Source organism: Pavona decussata, unplaced genomic scaffold, assembly GCF_977016875.1.
Source record: "Pavona decussata unplaced genomic scaffold, jaPavDecu1.1 SCAFFOLD_62, whole genome shotgun sequence".
Taxonomy (NCBI): Eukaryota; Metazoa; Cnidaria; class Anthozoa; order Scleractinia; family Agariciidae; genus Pavona; species Pavona decussata.
The window spans coordinates 1,071,624-1,090,860 of NW_028145483.1; the positions used below are offsets into that span (position 1 = coordinate 1,071,624).

General features: G+C 38.9%; 1 protein-coding gene and 2 long non-coding RNA genes across 3 annotated transcripts in view; 2 read left to right on the forward strand and 1 right to left on the reverse strand.

Moving 5' to 3' along the window:
• LOC146478871 (uncharacterized) overlaps positions 1-127 on the forward strand; it is a 221,721-nt gene extending 221,594 nt beyond the window's left edge. Inside the window, exon 4 of the long non-coding RNA XR_014865061.1 lies at positions 20-127. This is a non-coding gene — a long non-coding RNA (uncharacterized LOC146478871). The remainder of the gene's footprint in view (positions 1-19) is intronic.
• Positions 1-19,237, reverse strand: part of LOC146478892 (uncharacterized) — a 314,457-nt gene that overhangs the window by 33,979 nt on the left and 261,241 nt on the right. The gene's annotated exons all lie outside the window — the stretch shown is intronic.
• Positions 8,225-19,043, forward strand: LOC146478895 (uncharacterized). Its single transcript, XM_085111645.1, has 5 exons — positions 8,225-8,541; positions 13,977-14,122; positions 14,703-14,858; positions 16,017-16,160; positions 18,314-19,043. The coding sequence occupies exons 2-5, from the start codon at positions 14,006-14,008 to the stop codon at positions 18,446-18,448; spliced, it is 552 nt and encodes a 183-aa protein (XP_084967771.1). The 5' UTR covers positions 8,225-8,541; positions 13,977-14,005; the 3' UTR covers positions 18,449-19,043.

Here is a 19,237-nt window from a genome sequence, read left to right on the forward strand (position 1 = left end):
TATTTAAAAATATATACAGCGGTTTCGACAAAGGTTGTCCAAAGAAGGGCAAAAGCGCACGCGACAATGCCGAAAGGCGGTCTGGGAAATACTCAATAAATTTCAATCAAAGCTCAGAATCCATATTGCCCGCCGGCCACCTAAAGTCTTCGCTGTCGAGGCATTATGGATTCTGAACTTTGATTGAAATTTGTTGGGTATTTCCCAGACTATCTTTCGGCATTGTCGCGTACACTTTGACGCTTTTTTGGGCAACCTTTTTCGAAACAGCTGTATATAAATATCATGAGTAGTGGCTTGCTTGCCCTGAAAATAGTTTAAGCTAGTCAATGCGGAGCAAGACGAACACTAGAAAATCGGACAAGCACAAACTACTAAACACTAAGTTTTACATAGTAATACAGATTTAAAATATTTCCCAATAATTGTCTAATACCAGAAGAAGAACCGTGATAGAACCATGATTTTAAAGTTGAAAACAGGAAATGATAAGTACAAACTACTAAGACATTAATCTTTACCAGACATAGTTATACAGATCTAAGGACGGTTTGTTGTTCTCAATTTTTTGTTCTCTGGTTTCCGGATTCGTGATTTTGGGGATTTAACTATCAATGGAAATGATTAAATTTTCTTGTGGGATTCAATATCTTGTAACACGTTTACATACTGAACACCAATATACACTGCTAACGAAATTTTTCAAAATAAAACCTTTTCTATTGTAATTTGTAAATGGACAGAAATGATACTAAACGATATATAGAAGGAAAATAATGATTACAAATAGGAGAAGAGAAAATTTTGCCCAAGGCCACAAACGTTTCAGGTATACATTTAGTTTAGCAATTATTAACCTATGCTTAGCAGAATCTTTGGCGAACGCGAAAAATTGAAAAAAGCAAAAACAACAACAACAAAAATTAACATTAGAGAAAATTCATTACCACACAAGAGGGTACTGCAAACCAAAATGTCCACGGCCAAAAATATACGAATGTGATATTTCTGCTGAAAATCAAATTGTGTTCTCTGAGTTAGGGGAGCCAACGGTACATTGAGGTGGATAGAAATTCGGATTTAGTTTTATCACAAAAAATTTAAAGTTATCGTCGACAAAATATCAGCTCAAAATTTTGTAACACTAGAAAACTTATTCCTGTCGTTTTCGACGGGGGAAGGGGGGGGGGGGGGTGGGGGGAGGGTGCAAAGGTCACCAGCATTTTCGTAAAGCCAACAACAGCTAGATGAATTCGGGGAATAAAGATTTCGTCCCGTCAATCTTTCCGGTGACTTAAAAATATTTTCAGCTAAAGTGTGAAAACAGTTTTCTTTTCACCAGTGGGAAACAGGTTTTGCCTTCACAAACGGGAAATACGGACGGACGGGGAAACTCTTCGAAACACTTCAGTAAAGGCCTTTCTCCTGGGGAACACTCGATGGCTGCGGGAAGGACCGAGATCTCTTACGGCAAGCGAATTTCTCTGAGACAGTAAAACCACACAGAACTTGGCTCCAACGTAGGGTTTAATACCAAAACTATCACCTCGCGTACAGTCAAAACATAACCAAGGATTCAACCAAGGATGCAACCAAAGAAAATCTTACAAAGCACCTGTATTTAAGCCTAAGCTAGTAAAGCGTTTGAATTACATCATTTTGCAACGAGTCAGATTACAGAATACAACAATCATTTCTGAAAGGCTATTGGGTAAAACCTAAGCTTACTCTGAAACATTAATTACTTTCAAAAGTTACACAGGTGGATAACAGTTTAACAAAAGGCTAGCGCAGGTTACAATAACACTTCAATGCTCAATTACAGTTATGATCTTATAAGAACCGTTTAGGCCTAAATGAATACTACAGTTTGTGTTTACGGTTTACTGAACTTGAAACTAAGGAACTTAATATTTCCTACGTTGGCTTTTATATTTTTATCAGCAAAGCAAATTAAACTAAATGTCTAGAAATCCTCTCATCACAAAAGCATCCGAACAGATTAAACTGCATGAGCTTACACTAATAAATGTGTCTTTAATAGGGCGCAACACGATCTGGGAACACATGGATTTTTCAGTTTAAATGTTCTTGATGGGTGCTTCCGTCTAGTCAGCTAATGAACTAAGGGGCTGTTTACATGAGGGGAGGAATATCCAAGCGCAAGGACGATCCTAGAGGGCGGATCAACTTTTCGTTTGGTTTACATGCAGAAATTTCGGTCTGAGTGGTTACCAAGCGGAGAAGGAAACGAATAGAAAAATTGTCGGCCTTTAGCAGCTAAACGCTCGGCTGCCGCCATATTTTTTTTTTGTCCCTACGATCTTCCGACATGTCCGAGCGAAGGTAGTTTACATGGAGCTAGGATCCTCCTATCTCTCAGCTAGGAAGATCCTATCTCTGGGAAGATCCTAGCACTAGGGCCATGTACAACTTTTTGCATGTAAACTGAATACAGAAAACATATTGCGCTAGGATGATCGACCTTCTTGGATCTTCCTAGTGCTTGGATCATCCTCCCTCCATGTAAACAGCCCCTAACTCGCCATTACATGTTTATAGGAAGTTTTCGTCAATCATGCTACCAAATGGCACTCTCCTTTTCACAGCTAGTAAGTTGAGGATTTGGGTGAACACGTAATCTTTCATGCAGTTCTGTCATTAGGATACTTGTAATTAATCTTCAAACTTGTTTTCTTAAAAATAGCTTTACTAAGGAGTGGGAGCAAGCGGATTAAGGTCAAAGAGTAGATGATGCAAAAATATTTTCAGGCATGTTTCAATGGCTAAACTGTCCGGTCGTGTCTGTGTATTCATGACCGGATGAAACTATAACTTCCCTTTTTCCTATCATGCCTGCGTCACTGGTCAACAGAAAAATACATCTATCGTTAAAGACTCCTTATTTTATATCAACTTAAAACTTGTTTCGTTGCGCATATCCCATCTATCGACATTCAAATCCTAGCAGTATGCGGGATATTTGTCACATGAAAGAACCTAGTATAGTGGCCTTGCTTCCACGAGTCTCCTGCTCAGTGGTAGAGCATCCGAACTAGTAATCGGAAGGTCTTAGGTTCGACTCCTGATAGGAGCACTCGGATTTTCTTTTTTCCAAGTAGCCTGTGTCACTGACTGGCTGAATACATCCATCAACTTTCTTGTTATTCAGAGGATTACATAACACTAATTAAACTTTTTTCCTTACTGAAGTTTCTAGAACAAGGACATTTTAAGGGCCCTAGTCAGCCACACCTCTGCTTTTGTTTATATGCGAGAGTTTGGCTATTATATTTAATTCGCAGCGTGTCGAAATGAACGAAATCACTGTGAAGCTACTAAAGATAACGAAACATACTTTCAGGAACACAACTTACAGTAAAGGAATAAGATTTCGCTTCACCATGCAATATCAATAATTTCGATGGCATCGAAAATGGCGGAGGCTGACTAGGGTCCTTTAAGATACACCACGGATATTCTCTTGAAATCAACCCAAGTTCTAATTATTGATATACTATTATTAAATTTATCAAACAAATGACATTATAAAGAAAAAAAAACATTACAGATGAGAAAACTGAAAATTGGGTAGTCCATTTGTACAATTTCCCGAGGTTTAAGCGCCGGATTTCATGAACACCGTATACTATATCACTATTTCGACAGTTACCACCTTAATTATAAACAGAACAAGTAGAATACACTTTTCCTTGTTGAACATATTTAAATGTCGAGACTCAAGTTATTACCATACAACTGAAGTCAGCGTTTTCTCTTGAAATCAACCCAAGCTGTTATCATTTATTCATTTTATTAAATTTTTTGAACAAATAACACTATAGAAATACACAGAAAAATTGATACGCGACAGGAATTTGCACAATTTCCCCAGGGTTTTAATTTGCGATTGCGAGAAGAAGACTTACATAATTATAAAAAAATAAAGCATCACTTTTTCGTCCTGGCTTAAGAACGTGGGTGTTCTGTTGTTCTCCGTTGTTGTGTTTGTAGATAATAAAATTATCATAGAGCGCATGCGCTGAACCATTCAAATTAAACTCACTGATCTGCCCTTACTAACTGAGTACCAAATCGAACTGAATATTATTATTCCACGAGCGCGCGTTGGATATGAGATGATAGATAGCTAACGAGGCGCGTAGCGCCGAGTTGGCTATAATCATCTCATATCCAACAAGCGCAAGTGGAATAATTGTTTTATTAAAAACAATAAAGAAATATTGCTAGATCTTGCTGATTTCGCTTTCGGAAAACCACCAGAAGACAATTTAATGGCCGCTATTCCTCGGGCATGGTATAATGGCTCATATACCATGGCTGCTAAGCCAATCAAATCCCTGGAATTGCATTATACAATGATGCAGTTTTTAATAAAAACCAGTGTACTTTGACGTACGTAGTGAAAGTAAACTGATTTCAAAACTTCTCAGTCTTCAAGAGAATTGTGCGACACAAAGGATGGTGTGGGCAGACACTTGAGATACGAGATTTAGTAAGTCATAATCCAATTACTCACTGCTTAAATTATGCAAACCCTTGATAACTCACCAATTCTTTTCATTCTGTGGTAAACGCCCATTTATCCGGAGGAAACAGTTATCTAACCTAATACGGATTCGGGAAGCTATTGTTAGATTATTTTATTTGGCAAAGCCTTCCACACGCCAAACCGCAGACAATCATACAACAATTATAATTCAGTTAGAAAAACATCGATTCTCACGACCTCTAGAGAGTTTTTAGCTTTGATACACTTTAATGCGCCCCAAATCTAGCCTCCCACTCAGTTGATTTTAACAGGAGTATGTTACCCTCTTCCCCACAAAAAAAAGTCTCCGTGCGAGATTACCTCAATCTAAAGATTTAACTTCACGGAAAGTAGATAGCTATTTAGGATTTTGCTGAAAAAAATAGAGATGACTCATCAACTTGATACTGTAAGTAAAAAATGGCCAAAAGGGATAGCAGCGAAGAACGGGCCATTAAGTCAGTTTTAGCTGACAGTCAATCAGTAAATTTCTGTTGTTTCTGATATAGATTTGAAAAATTAAAATTTGAAGAGTAAAATTGGGAAATATGACTCCAACGCACTCACGACTGCAGATCAAATCCAGGGACATTACGAGATATTTCTTGGAGATTTTCCCCACTCTGTAGTAGTTAATTTTCAGTATGGTTTTCACAACAAGCCGCGGTTTTATTGAATGGTGCTCTAAGAAAACAGTGGGAAATTAATTATATAATTGGTTTTATCGATTGTACCCCCTACAACCAAACCTGGGTACCAAATCGGTGTGGTTTGAACGTTTGAGTCGGCGGTTGACAAAAACTAGTAACCACATCTTTCCTGGAGTCAAACGTCGAATGATAAGTTGAGGCTGTGATCATTCGTAGTCTATTGAGGACTAATCTCTCTTAGCACAGTTTATAACTTCACAAGGGCTAAATTTCTAAGGTTCAAAATTTCGACAGCAAATAAGGGGTTAGATTTGAGGAAAGCTCACAGTAGCCCGTAAGCTCTGTCAGTTCCCGAGGGGGGGGGGGGGGGGGTACTTCCTTATAAGAGGCTAATGGGGGTGTGCCGCTGGATGGGGTCGCATTTTCACGACTGGATTGACTGGAATGGGGTGGCATTGTCAATAGAGTTACTTGAATGGGGTGGCACATTTTCGGATTTTTGGGGTAAGAAAATTCTATTAAGTACATGGTCTAGCTCGGTTAAAAAGTTCAGAAAGTTGTTTATTAAATGTAACAATCACATCGCATTGCATTCCGCAACCACAATATTAACCAGTTACACAAAAGCACAAAACCACCGCTCCAGAACTAAGTCCATTCAGTTTAGGATGACCTTGTTAAAGGATTGATAAAGTAGATGCATAAATAGGAAAGCAGAAAAGGACATTGGAATTATATTTCTCAAATATCATCGTTCGGTTTCCCACGACAAAACGACTAATTTCACCAACATTAGACCAATGTACAAACAAGCGTCATCTTATGACTACAGGTCTAGACTCACAGGGATGATCAAACTTAACTGACTTATATGAAATTAATCTCCCATGTCGGTACTAAAGTTCTAAGTGACAACACCAAAGAAAACTATAGTTTGCCTTCATAATTTAATGAATTATTCGTTCAAAGTAAGCAAGTCATCTTCCCAGGTGGAATAGGTCGGTAAGTCTTGGTTAGTATAGAAATATTTTCTGTGTAATGCTCGTTAACACCAACTTCTTCCGGCCTGTGTTCCTATTTATACGGGAGCAGGGATGGCGCACTCGCCTCCCACCGAATGCAGGACTTGGTGCCAAGGGTGTGTGAGTTTGTTGATGGCTCTCGTCCTTGTTCAGAGGTTTTTCTCCGGCTACTCCTGTCTTCCCCTCTCCTCAAAAACCAACACTTCTAAATATTCCAATTCAATCTGGCGTGTCTCCAATTAGTGCTCTACGCTAAATACGTTGACACTTGAATAAAGTAATTAATTTTATTTTTATTTTTACAAGGTGGTGCAACATTTTGACTCTATTCTGGCCGTGGAATTTCAATTGATTCGTAACTGTTACAGTATGACTATTCAAACAAAAGCTTTGAAGTACTATTCTTTCCTGTGATTCTGTTTATTGTGATTCTGTACAAAGTGGCCCCACTTTTGAGTCTGTGGATGAAATCATCATATGCAAAATGCAAGTGATTTTACTGTCAAATGAAGGTAAGTTAACACGTGCGTCTCATTCCATCGGGTGGAGGGCCTCGTATTTGATTCATTTCCTAGTTCAGTAAGCTTTGAAAATTTGTCATAACTGCACATCTTATCTTGGCTAATGAGGAAGATTACTGAAATGCTTTGCACAGGAAATGGGCACTAAATGCTATTAAGAGAATTAAAGAGATTTCAATGATCAGCAACAATTTAAAACATCCTCTACGCCCTTTGCCATGCGTCAAAAATAAAGACTACCAGCAACGCAAAGCGATCATCTTTTTTTAATTACTCATAACATTACTCACAAGATAAGAAAACAGATTATTTACAGGGGTGGTTAGGTTAATTTACGATCGCTACTAATCGCTCTTTATATGCAAATACTTGATATCATTAAGGAGACTTCAGCCGCAACTTGCAAAAAAAAAATCGAGGGAAGCTCTGCCGACTTGGCCTCAACGCCACATTGTACGAAGAAAACTTGTTTAAGTGTGTGATGTAATCAGTACATTGTCCAAAAAGATTACATATCGTTTTCATTAAACAGTTCAAATATTTTTCAAATAAGAACCAGAAGATTCCTTCTTCAATTAGATCATAAGTTGTTTCGTTGTTTTTACAACCACCTTTGGACGAAACCACGAGAAAAGGATCTACGAAACCACACAAACAATCCCTCAGCTTGCTGCTGTGTCGTTTACCCCAAATATTTTCTATCACACGCAGATACTTGACCTTTGGTCCTAAGCTACTTCAAAACTTGATAAGATGCAATCTTGCACGCAAGCATAGTTTCTGATGATGCGTAAATCCTAATCGCGAACAAAACCCTTTATCCCATCAAAAGAAAAAAATTGGCATAAATGTGAATGATTGTCAAACCTGTTCTCTGGCTTTTTCCATGAGCACTGTATATGCCAATATGATGGTCGCCGGACACAGTTGAAATGCTGTCTTTGTAAATCAGTTTAGATATTTCTTTCAAGTTGAAAAAAAAAAAAACGTTCTGTTATGAACATCAAGATAGTTGCACTAATTTGTGTATTGTTCACAAACCCGACCAATTATATATCAATTTGACTAATCTGTTGCTTTGTTGTTGTATTGGACCAAAGTTTCCTACAGACAAATGCCGCTACCTTGTATGATGTCCCGCGAACAATTCTTACACTTCAAAGAAGATCAGAAAAGGTTGCCACTATCAGACCGTAACAGAGTGCCTGGACTGAATTATCGTGCGCGTGAATGGGGTCCAAAAATAGCCCCATATGCATACGAGGATCTGCAAGGGGTGGGACGAAGTATTTCTTGTGTATTTTTAGAACGTCCGGACCTGTTATGATAGGATACAGATTGGTCTCGTATCACAACAGTTGGATTGTTAATGACACAGGTCTTGAGGCCAGGCTAAGGTGTTGAAATGCTTTGTAGAATAAACTGCGGTAAACCAGGCTGTGGTTATTACAAAGGCATTTCATTTTAGATTAAGTAAATCTAGTGGTCGCCAAAATTAATGTCTGGACGTTTTAATCTGGAAAGGTAGAGAAAGAACGCGTAGATGATAGACGAACAAATTGAAAACAGTTGGAATCTCAAAAATCCTACTTGTTCGGTTATCTTTAATGATATCACCGGACAATAAAACACGCCCGGAAATGAAAGACTGTGATAGGGTTATGATGACGAAATAAACATTTAAAGCGTCCTTCTAAAATAAAACGACGCTCAAACAGTCGCGTACGCGTACGCTACACTGAAACAAGTGCAGAGGCGTCAAGAGCGGTTACTGCTTATTCAACTCGACAAAAGAGGTAAGGAAACTAACAGTTTTACTATGTGGAAACATAAATTTATATTTCTGTTAATGTGTGTTACTCTCGGCTTAAAACGTCGCAACAAGATAACAACTAGTTTCGATAAACTGCTTGATATTAGCTAAGAGCAGCAGACGACTGCCCACGGGCTATTTGAAATCAGACGATTTTCAAGTCAATGATCTGGTCGTCGTTGATGCTAACGCCATTATTCACTCTATCTGCTATAAACATGAGAACTTCTCTCTGTTTCTTACACTGGCCTGCAGTATAAATGTCACGAATTCGACAATAATTTAAACTAAAGCGAAAATTTGCTCCGATCCTGTAATAAAAGAAAGCAATCAATCCCACGAGCCAGCTCTCTTAAAATCTTAGCTGCTGACAATTGCTTTCTGCCGTAATTCATATTTACGTGACAGCTATTTTCTTCTGTTTATGTATAAACGCGAACTGAAGGCGCAAACTGCTTTGACCACGAGATAAAGTTTAGGGTCAGAGCAAAACTAAGTGATCATAAATGTGTCAAATTTAGGTGAATTTCCAACGTGCCTTCTCTTTAAATCCCCTAAAGTAGCCAAGAGAGCCCGTCAAGATAACCAGTATTTTTTTAAATAAAGCCACTGATTCCTCAGCCTGAGAATCTTTCAAGAGGCGTGTAATGAGGTTCGAGTTCTCGAGTCTTTTGGTTTCACTGTGCTCGATTCGATTTTACTTCTTCTATGGATACGAAGATTTAAGATCGGGTAATCGCAGCGTTAAAAGCGTTAAAAGCAAGTTCACTCAAAAACTCTCTGTTGCGGGCATGACATCCTTCTGTGGTCATTAAGTGTGACTATTCAAATAAAAGTTATTGAGCGGATCCTAACTTCTGCTTCGGTAAGCAGATTTAAAATAAAGTTAATGTATTTTAAGTACAAGCTCATTTTAAAAATCTCTCTGTGCCGGATTTGATATCCTTAATTCAAATAAACGTTTTTGAGCAACTATATCCTGTAGAAGACTCTTCGGTTTCTCACAACAAAGTGCACCTGATTTCTGCGTCAGTCAGGGTGACGTTCCTTTCGTGAATGTTTGTCATCACTTTTGCAAAGTGACTGGACGTTTTACGTCAATATCAAAAGGCTATTCAAGTCGGCAGTTTTGAGAACAATTTTCCTATAGTGGTGACCTGGTCTCAAATCATTATTAAAACTTTGGTATTTTGGCATGCGCTTGATAGTTCGACAGTTGAGGCGCTTTCCAATTGTCAGAACTGGCCGGCTATGTACACCGGGCATTTCTTAAACGGAATGTACCAATTTGAAGAATAAGTTTCATTCTGGTCCTTCGAATTTCTTCAAAATAGCGCGTACCATTTTAAGAGTGATTATTTTTCCAAGACATTACAGCATATATTTCCCTTAAAAAATGGCACATTCGATTTAAAGAGTTGTCAGTCTGACCGGCTAGTTGAACTAGCAAATGAAAAGCACTCCAAGAATCACATTAAAACGAGGGGGAGTACTCAAATACTCCATGAAAACTGCGTCACACCAAAAATAATTTAATTTCCTTGACACGAAAATCAATAGCATATTTGACAATCTAATTGCGCTCTTACCTGTACAAACAACTTCCTGTAAACACAGCCGTCCTGTTTCGTGTTTGACATTCATTTAGTACGCAGAATACATCATCGCCGACGCGGCCATTTACGTTTGTAAAAACATATGGGAGGACAAACAACGCGAATGTCAAATCCTAGTAGCCTGGAGGTGTGTTCGCCCGTCAGATTTTCGCTCCGTGAAAGCTTTTTACTGCTATTTTTAAACCTTTAGAGTGCGTCTCAAAAGACCCATAACGATTTATTGAAGATAGTTCGTCTCGACGAATTGCCTCTTTTGTGCTCGTCTTTATACTCTAGACTAACTACGAGACGCATAAACAGAACAGCTACATTTCATCGCATACAAGTTTGTCCCACACGCATCGTGCGTCTTAAGTAAAAGCCAAACAAACAAAACAAGCGAAACCAAAAACAAAGACGGCTAAAACGAAATTGGGCCATTGTTATTTCTTTTGAGATAAGTGTACTGTATGCCCTGAATTGAAATCCCCCAAATTCAAAGAGCGGCATAAATTTGTCTCAGCAGCGGATAAAAAGTACTCTAACATATACTTTATCCTCGCGTTATCCTCTTTTATTTTTCTTTCTTTTACCTTTCACGAACTCGCACGTGTAGAACCAACAGCTTCATCTGCATGCAGCAAGCCCTTATTTTTACCTCTCATGAACTCACACGTGCAAAACTAACAGCCTTATGTGCATTACATGAAACAAGCCCTCGTTTAAGGTTTTATCTACAGACTCAAGCAAAAAAGGTTATCAGGTTCAAGTGCGTGAAATCTTGGTATTTACCTTTAAGATATCATAAAATTGTCTAGATTAAGTAATTGAAGGCAGATGAGAAAGCAAAACACAAACTGAGAACAAAACAAGCAAACTTTGAAAGAAAGAGACAAAATATCGTAGACCTTATAAGTTTACCGAATAATTCCATCGACTATTTTAAATTTTCTGATACTTTGAGCTACAAATGAAGCTCGGATGAACAAAAATAATTGAACAGAACTCGCCTCCAGTTGATCAATACTGTATATTCATACCACATTGTTGGCGCAGACATTGACGAAATTTGTACAGCGTTTGAGCTGACGCAAGAGAGCAATATCAGTTATCGCGAACTTGAAGACGAAGGGGCAAATTAGTATATGACATCATTGAATGTTAGAAAGTGCCATCTCAACACTATCTCAAGATATTTACAGTTGCTACTATCACGGAAAATAAAATTTTTACTCTTCCCTTCCCCGTGCGAACAGCTCCGTCCTTTGATAGTAGGAAACTTTGCTTAATAGTCGGTTTATATTTAATTTCTATATGTACACGATCTGAAGAAAAGTGGACGACTAGTCGCCTAGTTTGTAATTTAAGATCCACCAAGTGATTTTCCTTGCAGTCGAGCTAAGCAAGTTTTCGAGAAAAATATTATCATTCCTCTCGCTTACTCGCACGACGCCTCATGTGTGCCTAAACTTGAATGCTAACAAACACATATCCTAAGGCTATTAACGCGTGGAGCATGGCTGTATACAGACTCTGACTATCTCTACCAGACTTATCTCATCCAGTATACTAATGGTAACTTATTTATACCTGATAACCTGTTATCGCAGATAGAAAACATTGAGAGGAAATAAAAGAGAAATACCTTTAAGAATTGTCGCGGGTTTGTGATTACAGACGGCGTTCCTTGACGATGAACGTTTCCCTGCCGATCCACGAACTTGAACAAGAAAATAATCTTCAACTCGCTGACAGTTTCGTAACGATGTCTTGTAAATTCAAGCATGTCGATAAACTGTTACAAAACAATGAATCTGTTGCTACAGAAGGCGAGGAGCGGACAAATTCACAAAGGTCAAACCAGTCACACATCACCGAACCGGACTCAACTGACGCTTGTACCGCCAGCAGTGCTAATCTGTTGATCATTAATTAGTGAACATGCGTTTTGCTGACGAAAAGCGAGCGCGGGGCAAGTTTCTTGCCCCCAAACGCACAAAAATAACTCAAATTTCTGCAAAGCTAATCGGACTGCCTAGAAAACTTAAAACGACAGCTACATGATAGAGACCAAACCAAGAATCAACAGAATGCGGCAACCGTGGACAGCTGTTTCGAGCTGGTTGGGTTGGCTCACGGTGTAGCCGTGCTGACGAGAGCCAACCACGGTTGCCGCATTCTGTTGATTCTCAGTTTGGTCTCTATCATGACCATGTCGCCGTCGTGTTAACTACGCAGTCCGATCAGCTTTGCAGAAATTTGAATAGTACTTTTCGCGCGCGCTGATTGGCTAGCTCGGAGGTGATTAGCCAAGTTCCGATTCACCTCCGTACAGCCGAAGAGAAACAAGATGGCTTCCCGTTTCGCCACGGTTACTTAAGAGGAAATTATTTCGATAAACGAGGCGACTGTTAAAAAAAAATACATAAATGGCAACAAAGTTTGGTTTGGCAGCATTAAATGGTAGGTTGTTTAATCTTTTCAACCTCACATTCTAAGGCGAAACATGAAAATACAATCCCTTATTTACGAAAACTGCGGAGCACTAAAATTACAATGAAACATGTTATATTTTTCAGCATGATTTCAACAACAAGACAAATTTCACAGAAAAATTGAAGAAATGACACTGTAGGAACTGAAAAAGTTTAATTTGTCTGCAAGAAAGCGTGACGAAACTTTCTGCAGTAAGAAATCGTTTACCGCGTGGCCCGCGAGATTTTAAAATTTCATACCATTTGTCGGTATATTGTCAGAAACAAAATAATGTTTTGGTCCACCAGTTATTCAGCTTGTGTGGTATATACTAAAACTATTATTCACCTCAGTGTCAGTGAAAGTGATGGATATATCCATCGCTATTGACCTCCACTTCAGTCGGTGAATAATTGTTAATTAGTTGGAGTACATTTAATCCGCTGTATAGCGATTTATCCGCTAGATAACTTTATCCCATCGCCCGAAATCGGTGTCCTGCGGTAGCTTTAGCCAATGTATATAAAAAAATGAAATATTTAAAGGAATATTTCTTGTAGAATTAGCAAATGTAAAAATGTGTATGCCAGATATGATAGACTCATCTATTACGAATTTTACAAAAAACTGTCCAAATTCCCGCGCGCTGATTGGCTCGTAGCTATTGTCTATACGAGTACAGACAATAAAAGTGACGTCAGATGTAACGCGCGCGCTTTCTCAACGAAAAAATAGCCAATTCCGCTCGTACTTTTTCCACGTTATTGTAAAAAACAAATCGACGGCAGTTTTCTATGGTCTATATTCTTATATACTATAAAATGACGCCATAAAATTTCCAAAACTTGGCAGTGAAACCACTCACCTGCGGCTGGTGGTTCCACTTGAGTTTTGAACATTTTTTGACGTCATTTTATGGTCTATAAGAGTATAGACCATAGAAAACTGCCGTCGATTTGTTAAATACATCGTACACAAATGAAAGTGGGGACTTAAAATGTCCTTCTGGATGTTTTCTGCGAGCAGTTTTAACGCGGAAAATTACAAGGCGTAGAGACAGAATTATCGACAAAATCAAAACCAAATTTCTGGCGATCTGCTCTGACAACAGGCTCTGGTCAGATAGACCACAGGGAAAAAAGGTCATTAAAAGCCCAATAACCACCCTTCCCCCCCTCCCTCCCATCCCCCGATAAACCCAGCAGTCTTCTCCGCGGCGGCAGTCTACCTTACACGGATAATGAATAGTCCTGAGGAATCATCTCCAAGCTTACGAAAAATATCCGCCTACAGGCAAGTAAAAGTTACATGGTGCAACCCCTCAAGTATGTTCTCGCTTGCTTTACAGGGTTTACAAGAGCTGATTTTCACGCAATAATGACGGATCACAAGTGTTTACCGATTCTTCTTGTCGTCAACATCTGCGTTGTGCTTTGTGCTTCTCTTCCTTTGTCATACAAGCAGACAGCGGAGACAGAAAACGCCTTCAACAAGGTACAAACTGATGAGCGCACAGACGACCACTAGCAAGTGACTGGAGCTTTCTTTGAATATCTCTGAGGGGTTATTAGCGCACTCGTTTTAGATACCCTGGGAACAAAGTTGGGGTTATTAGATTGTGAAATGACCATCGATATAGATACCTTCCGGGGTCTTTAAGGAATACAATCTACTTTTTCATTCCTCACCAGTTTCGGGATGGAAATTAATCCGCGCCACGCCACTTTTGCGTGAGATTGTCCTTGGAATCTGCCCTCAAAGCGCGAGAAGTAAGCTGCCTGTCAATCGTTAACTTTCCTGTGACCGTTCTGTTTCAGTCTGTACAAGTCAATTGCGAATAAGATCCTAAAGTCTGACAATTCTAATGAAAGCTTTCATGTAGTACATTTTCCTGGAGTCTAGATTTGACGAATGCAAATTAAGCCACTACAAACTTACAAAGGACGGGCTTACTTGAAGATAAGGCCACAGGTTGTAATATAACGTTGAGCACATCAATAAGTCACCAACAGAGCAATCGTCATTGAAGCGAACGAGGATTCCATTTTCCAACTTATTTCTGTTTCGTTTTAAGCTGTTTCCAGGTGATAGAAGATCTATGCAGGAAGATTGGAGTAGGGATGAACGCTCCATGTTTCAGCCATCAGGAGAGAGGAGATCAAGGTTTCAATCCAACCGAGTCTCAGAAATGAGCTTAAGAGAGAAGCTTCTCCGTGATGTTCTTGACTGGGTAAGAAGAATTATTTATAATGGCGAATCGTGTTCTGGCTAGCCTGGGAAGGCCTGATACTCAGGTTCCAGTTGAATATAAATTTCTGTCGGGTTTGTTAGTTCTCAACTCAGTTCCAAATAGACACCTTATCTGTGGGGACCAGGATCCCGCCCGTTCAGTCACTGCGTTTCTTTCGATTGAGCCAAAATTTTGGTTTCGACTAGTTCAAATGCAAATGAAACGCGTGGATCAAACGGAAATTTCCTAGAAAAAAAAGAACGACCTTCAGAGGAACACCACTTTTTCCGTTCCAACAGGTCAGATAGGAAATTACCGTTCCACAAAATTTCTAGTTCCACTCAGCTGTCTTCTTGCGCCATCATTGGGTCATCGCGTAAGATTTTCTTCTAGTTTCGTTCACGGAAAACAACAGAAATGGCCACGTGACCTTGTTTACTAAACATAGACACGTGGCCATTTCTGCCGTTTTTCGTTTGCCATAAACGTAATTCTAACCTCTCCAATAACATGGAAAGAGCACAAGTGGAATGGAATTGTCAGTAAAGTAAATTAACAGAAGTCGTACAATAACAATTAAACACATAGCCGGGCCAGTTACTAGTATTTAAACAGTCTACCTTAGACCGCGGCTTAAGACAATCAGTAGGCCTCCAAATCTGTTTTTTATAAGTGGTTAATTACTTTAATTATATAAATAGTTTTCCAGTCTGGGATGCAAGCCTTCTTGTCACCGTTAGAAGCAGACAATGTTTAGATATGATTGTTGTCAAAATTGAAAATAGCTTAGAATTTGGTTTGCTAAACACCGTCTAAACTGTCTTTTAATATCTGACCCATAGTAAATAAAGTGTAAATTCTGAGCTATGTTGCCAAAGTGGAAAGACCCAAATTAGTGCGAAAGTTATAATTTTCTCGTCCGTATAACGTGCAGTATAATAAATCGATAGAACTGAATCCAAATATTCTTGCGTAGCCGTTTAGGACTTGAATAAGTTTTTTTTTTTTTTTGGGGGGGGGGGGGGGGGTTGGGTTGGAGTGTGAGAGTGCGGCTCGGACAAGCTAGTAACGCACGTGTCCAAACAAAGAAATAACTTAAGCGTCTGTCTCGCGAGTTTCTTGCAAACGACAATTAAATATACATATTTCTTTGAACAGGAAAAGAGAAGGCTTGAGAAAGCAGAACTGGATCAGAGCACAACCGAAAAACGTGGACAGAGATGTACCAGTGGGTATATGGCACAATGGTGTAACAACGGAGACACATCGACGGAGCAAACAGAGCGCAAAAGACAAGAATGGGTCAGGAAAAAAATGATATCTTTCACTTAGTTAAAATGCCCTAACCTATTTTATTATTATTATTATTATTATTATTATTATTATTATTATTATTATTATTGTTTTCTCATCTGAATCTACACATCACCCAAAAAACTTCATCGAAAAAATGTTCTCATTTGCAGAAAACGCTCTTTTTTACATTTTTTTCAATCCTGGGCCAGGTTGTTCGAAAGCCGATTAACGCTAATCCACGATTAAAGGTTAATCGAGGTTTTCATCTCGCTCGTTGAAAACGGGTTTGAAGGCTAATGTCAAGCTAAAGGTACCGAAGGACAAACATCTTTTGGAAGAATCTTTTTTGATTAGTAATTAAACTAGAATCAAAATTCACGTTAATATAGGATTAGCTTAATCAGGCATCGAACAATTAGACCCTGTATTTTTGCGGTCTACTCTTGCCAAGGGGTGGGACAAAATGGCGGTAAATTTCAATGTTTTCTAATTTCAATGATTTTAAAATCGCGTTTGGGGTAAATCGCATTTTTTGTGTGTGTAAAACGTCTTTCATATATGTGTAGATTCAGATGCGAAAATTAGCCTTGTGGGTACTTTTTGTGCGCAAAAGGAAGAGGGAAAACAAGCCCCGGTTGTTCAAAGAGCGGATAATTTTATCCACTGGATAAGTCGCTATGCGGCAAATAAATGTGTCCAAGAATTTCGCTATAGTCCTATAATTTGTGCATAGAGTAGAAGCGTATGTCTAATTTAAGTATGGGACTGTGTGAAAAACTTCCCAGAAACGTTTTGTGGAGTACATTTGCACCGCTGAATAGTGACTTATCCAGTGGATAAAGTTATCCACCCTTTGAACAACTGGGGCCTGGAAAGTATGCCCTGAAATAAGCAGTAGCCCTCATTCACCTTTCCTATTGTTTACACCCTAGCATTTAAGCGAGATCCTCAAAACCTTCTTGGACAACACAACTTACTATAGACACTAGTAGTTATGGGTTTCAATTCAATGGTCTCACTTTGGGATCTCATCCACTAACTCAAAAATTCAGGAATCACAAAGTTCATCGAAATGAACTGTAATAAATTACGTAAATCATTTGTCAGTATTCCGTGCAGAATCTTAAAAGTTCAGAAGACCTTCAGAGTACAAAAAATAGCACAAGAAAGGCTGAAAAAGTACTCGTACCCAATAATTTTCGTTTCAATGGTAACACTTTTTAACTTTATTTACGTTATAAAGAAACGTAAACAGTTTCACAAGACAGAACCGTTCTCGTTAGCAATTGAATCGTTTGAAAGGTCCCTCTTAAGAATTTGAACTAGAGCTTAAGGCAGAGTACCATACCGTAAGGAAGTAATGTGCAATTTGAAACTTTATCACTCTTCGGGGATCCCTGGGCATTTAACTTAAATTTTAAAATTAGCTTTGGTTCAAATTCCGCCCTCTGGGCTAAACCTAAACTGTTCAAATAACCTACCCTTAAGTGATAGATGTCCCTCCCTGAACCCAATTTTGGGCTCCAGTTCTAATACCTTCCCTGCTTTGTGTGCAGAGGTGTGCCAACGATACTTTCGAATCTTTTCGAGTCAGAGTCATTCGCTCGCAAAGCCTAAATCGTGTCCTTTAAACTTCGGCCTATTATTCCGCAAACCACAAAACTCCCACAGGGTTAGCTCTGCCAGGCCAATTGCAAAAAATAAATCTGGTTGAAACTTTCAACCTCTTGGCAAACAAAGATGAAACCCTCCATTCCCAGGGGACCGTACCTATAGTCAAACACAAGGATATGTTGGGGGTAGGGAAGAAGATGTTGATTGAGTCTCTAATCGATTGGCGCATAATGCAGCCGGTAACGGTCACTTTTGAAGAATTAAATTTAAATCTTAAGGCACATTGCACAATGTACCACAAGAAAAGAAACTTCTCTGATATGAATGGCGAACCTTTTCAGAGCCTCAAGAACAGCACCACAGGAAAGCAAATTATACTTGACATTTGAACATCAATCAAACTTACTAGAATGCACGATCACGAGCTAATGGCATACTAGGAGATTGTCACCAGAGCGAATCGTCACATAGTCAAGAAATTATACCTTTGAAAACCCGCACTGATTTAGCTATGAACTAAGACCCCACCACTATTTGTTTGACAGGCGTTCAAAGAACCTGGACATGCTCAAATGGACGAAATGGACATAGACAAAGTAAAGGAGTACGACATGGAACTGGAGAAAGCATTGAAAAGGTTTGAGATGAAAGAGCCCAGCAACCTTCACAATCAGATGTAAAATCCTTTGCGAGTGTGCTTCACAAGGACGGGAGAAGGATTGAAACAACAGAGAGTAGCATACGCCGATTGTTTTAAGGACTTGTCAAGTCTCACTCTTTTTCTTGTCTTTCATGATACTGTTAAGAATCCTGCTTAGTAGCTTTCACTTGAAAGGTGATACTTTGTGAATCTTTTCCACGCTATTTTAAATATTGGTTTTTGTATGTTGCTGTTTCGATCAGTCAAGTAATTGGCGGGCTAAAAATCGGTAAATTTGGTAAAATTGGTCATTGCTGAAAGCTGGCCTTTTTAAACGCGTTTCTCTTTGGAACGACCAGTTTTCCTAGAGAGAGAAATGCCTAATTTTATGCGTGATTTGTGTCGGAGATTCTGTTAAATACAAAATGAAGAGTTTCATATTTAGATGTAGCGCTCAGTTGAAGTCATAATTAATGAAGAACGAGATTTCTGTGTCTGAAACCAATCGAAGCTTAACTTGTTTGTATAAATGCTGTTATACTTATTGTAGTTGCGCCCTTAAATTGTGATTATGCGTACTAAACCTATGCCTGTATTTAAGAAAATGAAAAATAGTAAAATGATATATGTCAGGATCTCCTGCATGCGTGATTATTTCAAAAGGTTAATTATGACAAGAGAACAGTATGAATTAGGGGCGGTTGCTCTTTAAAGCATAACTTGAACTTAGATGCGTGTTTCTTCAGCGTTTCCATTCAGGCTAAATGCCGTGTTATTGAATTGTTAGCAAACTTGAATAGTAGACTTGTATTCCTCTAGGGCTTCTGGT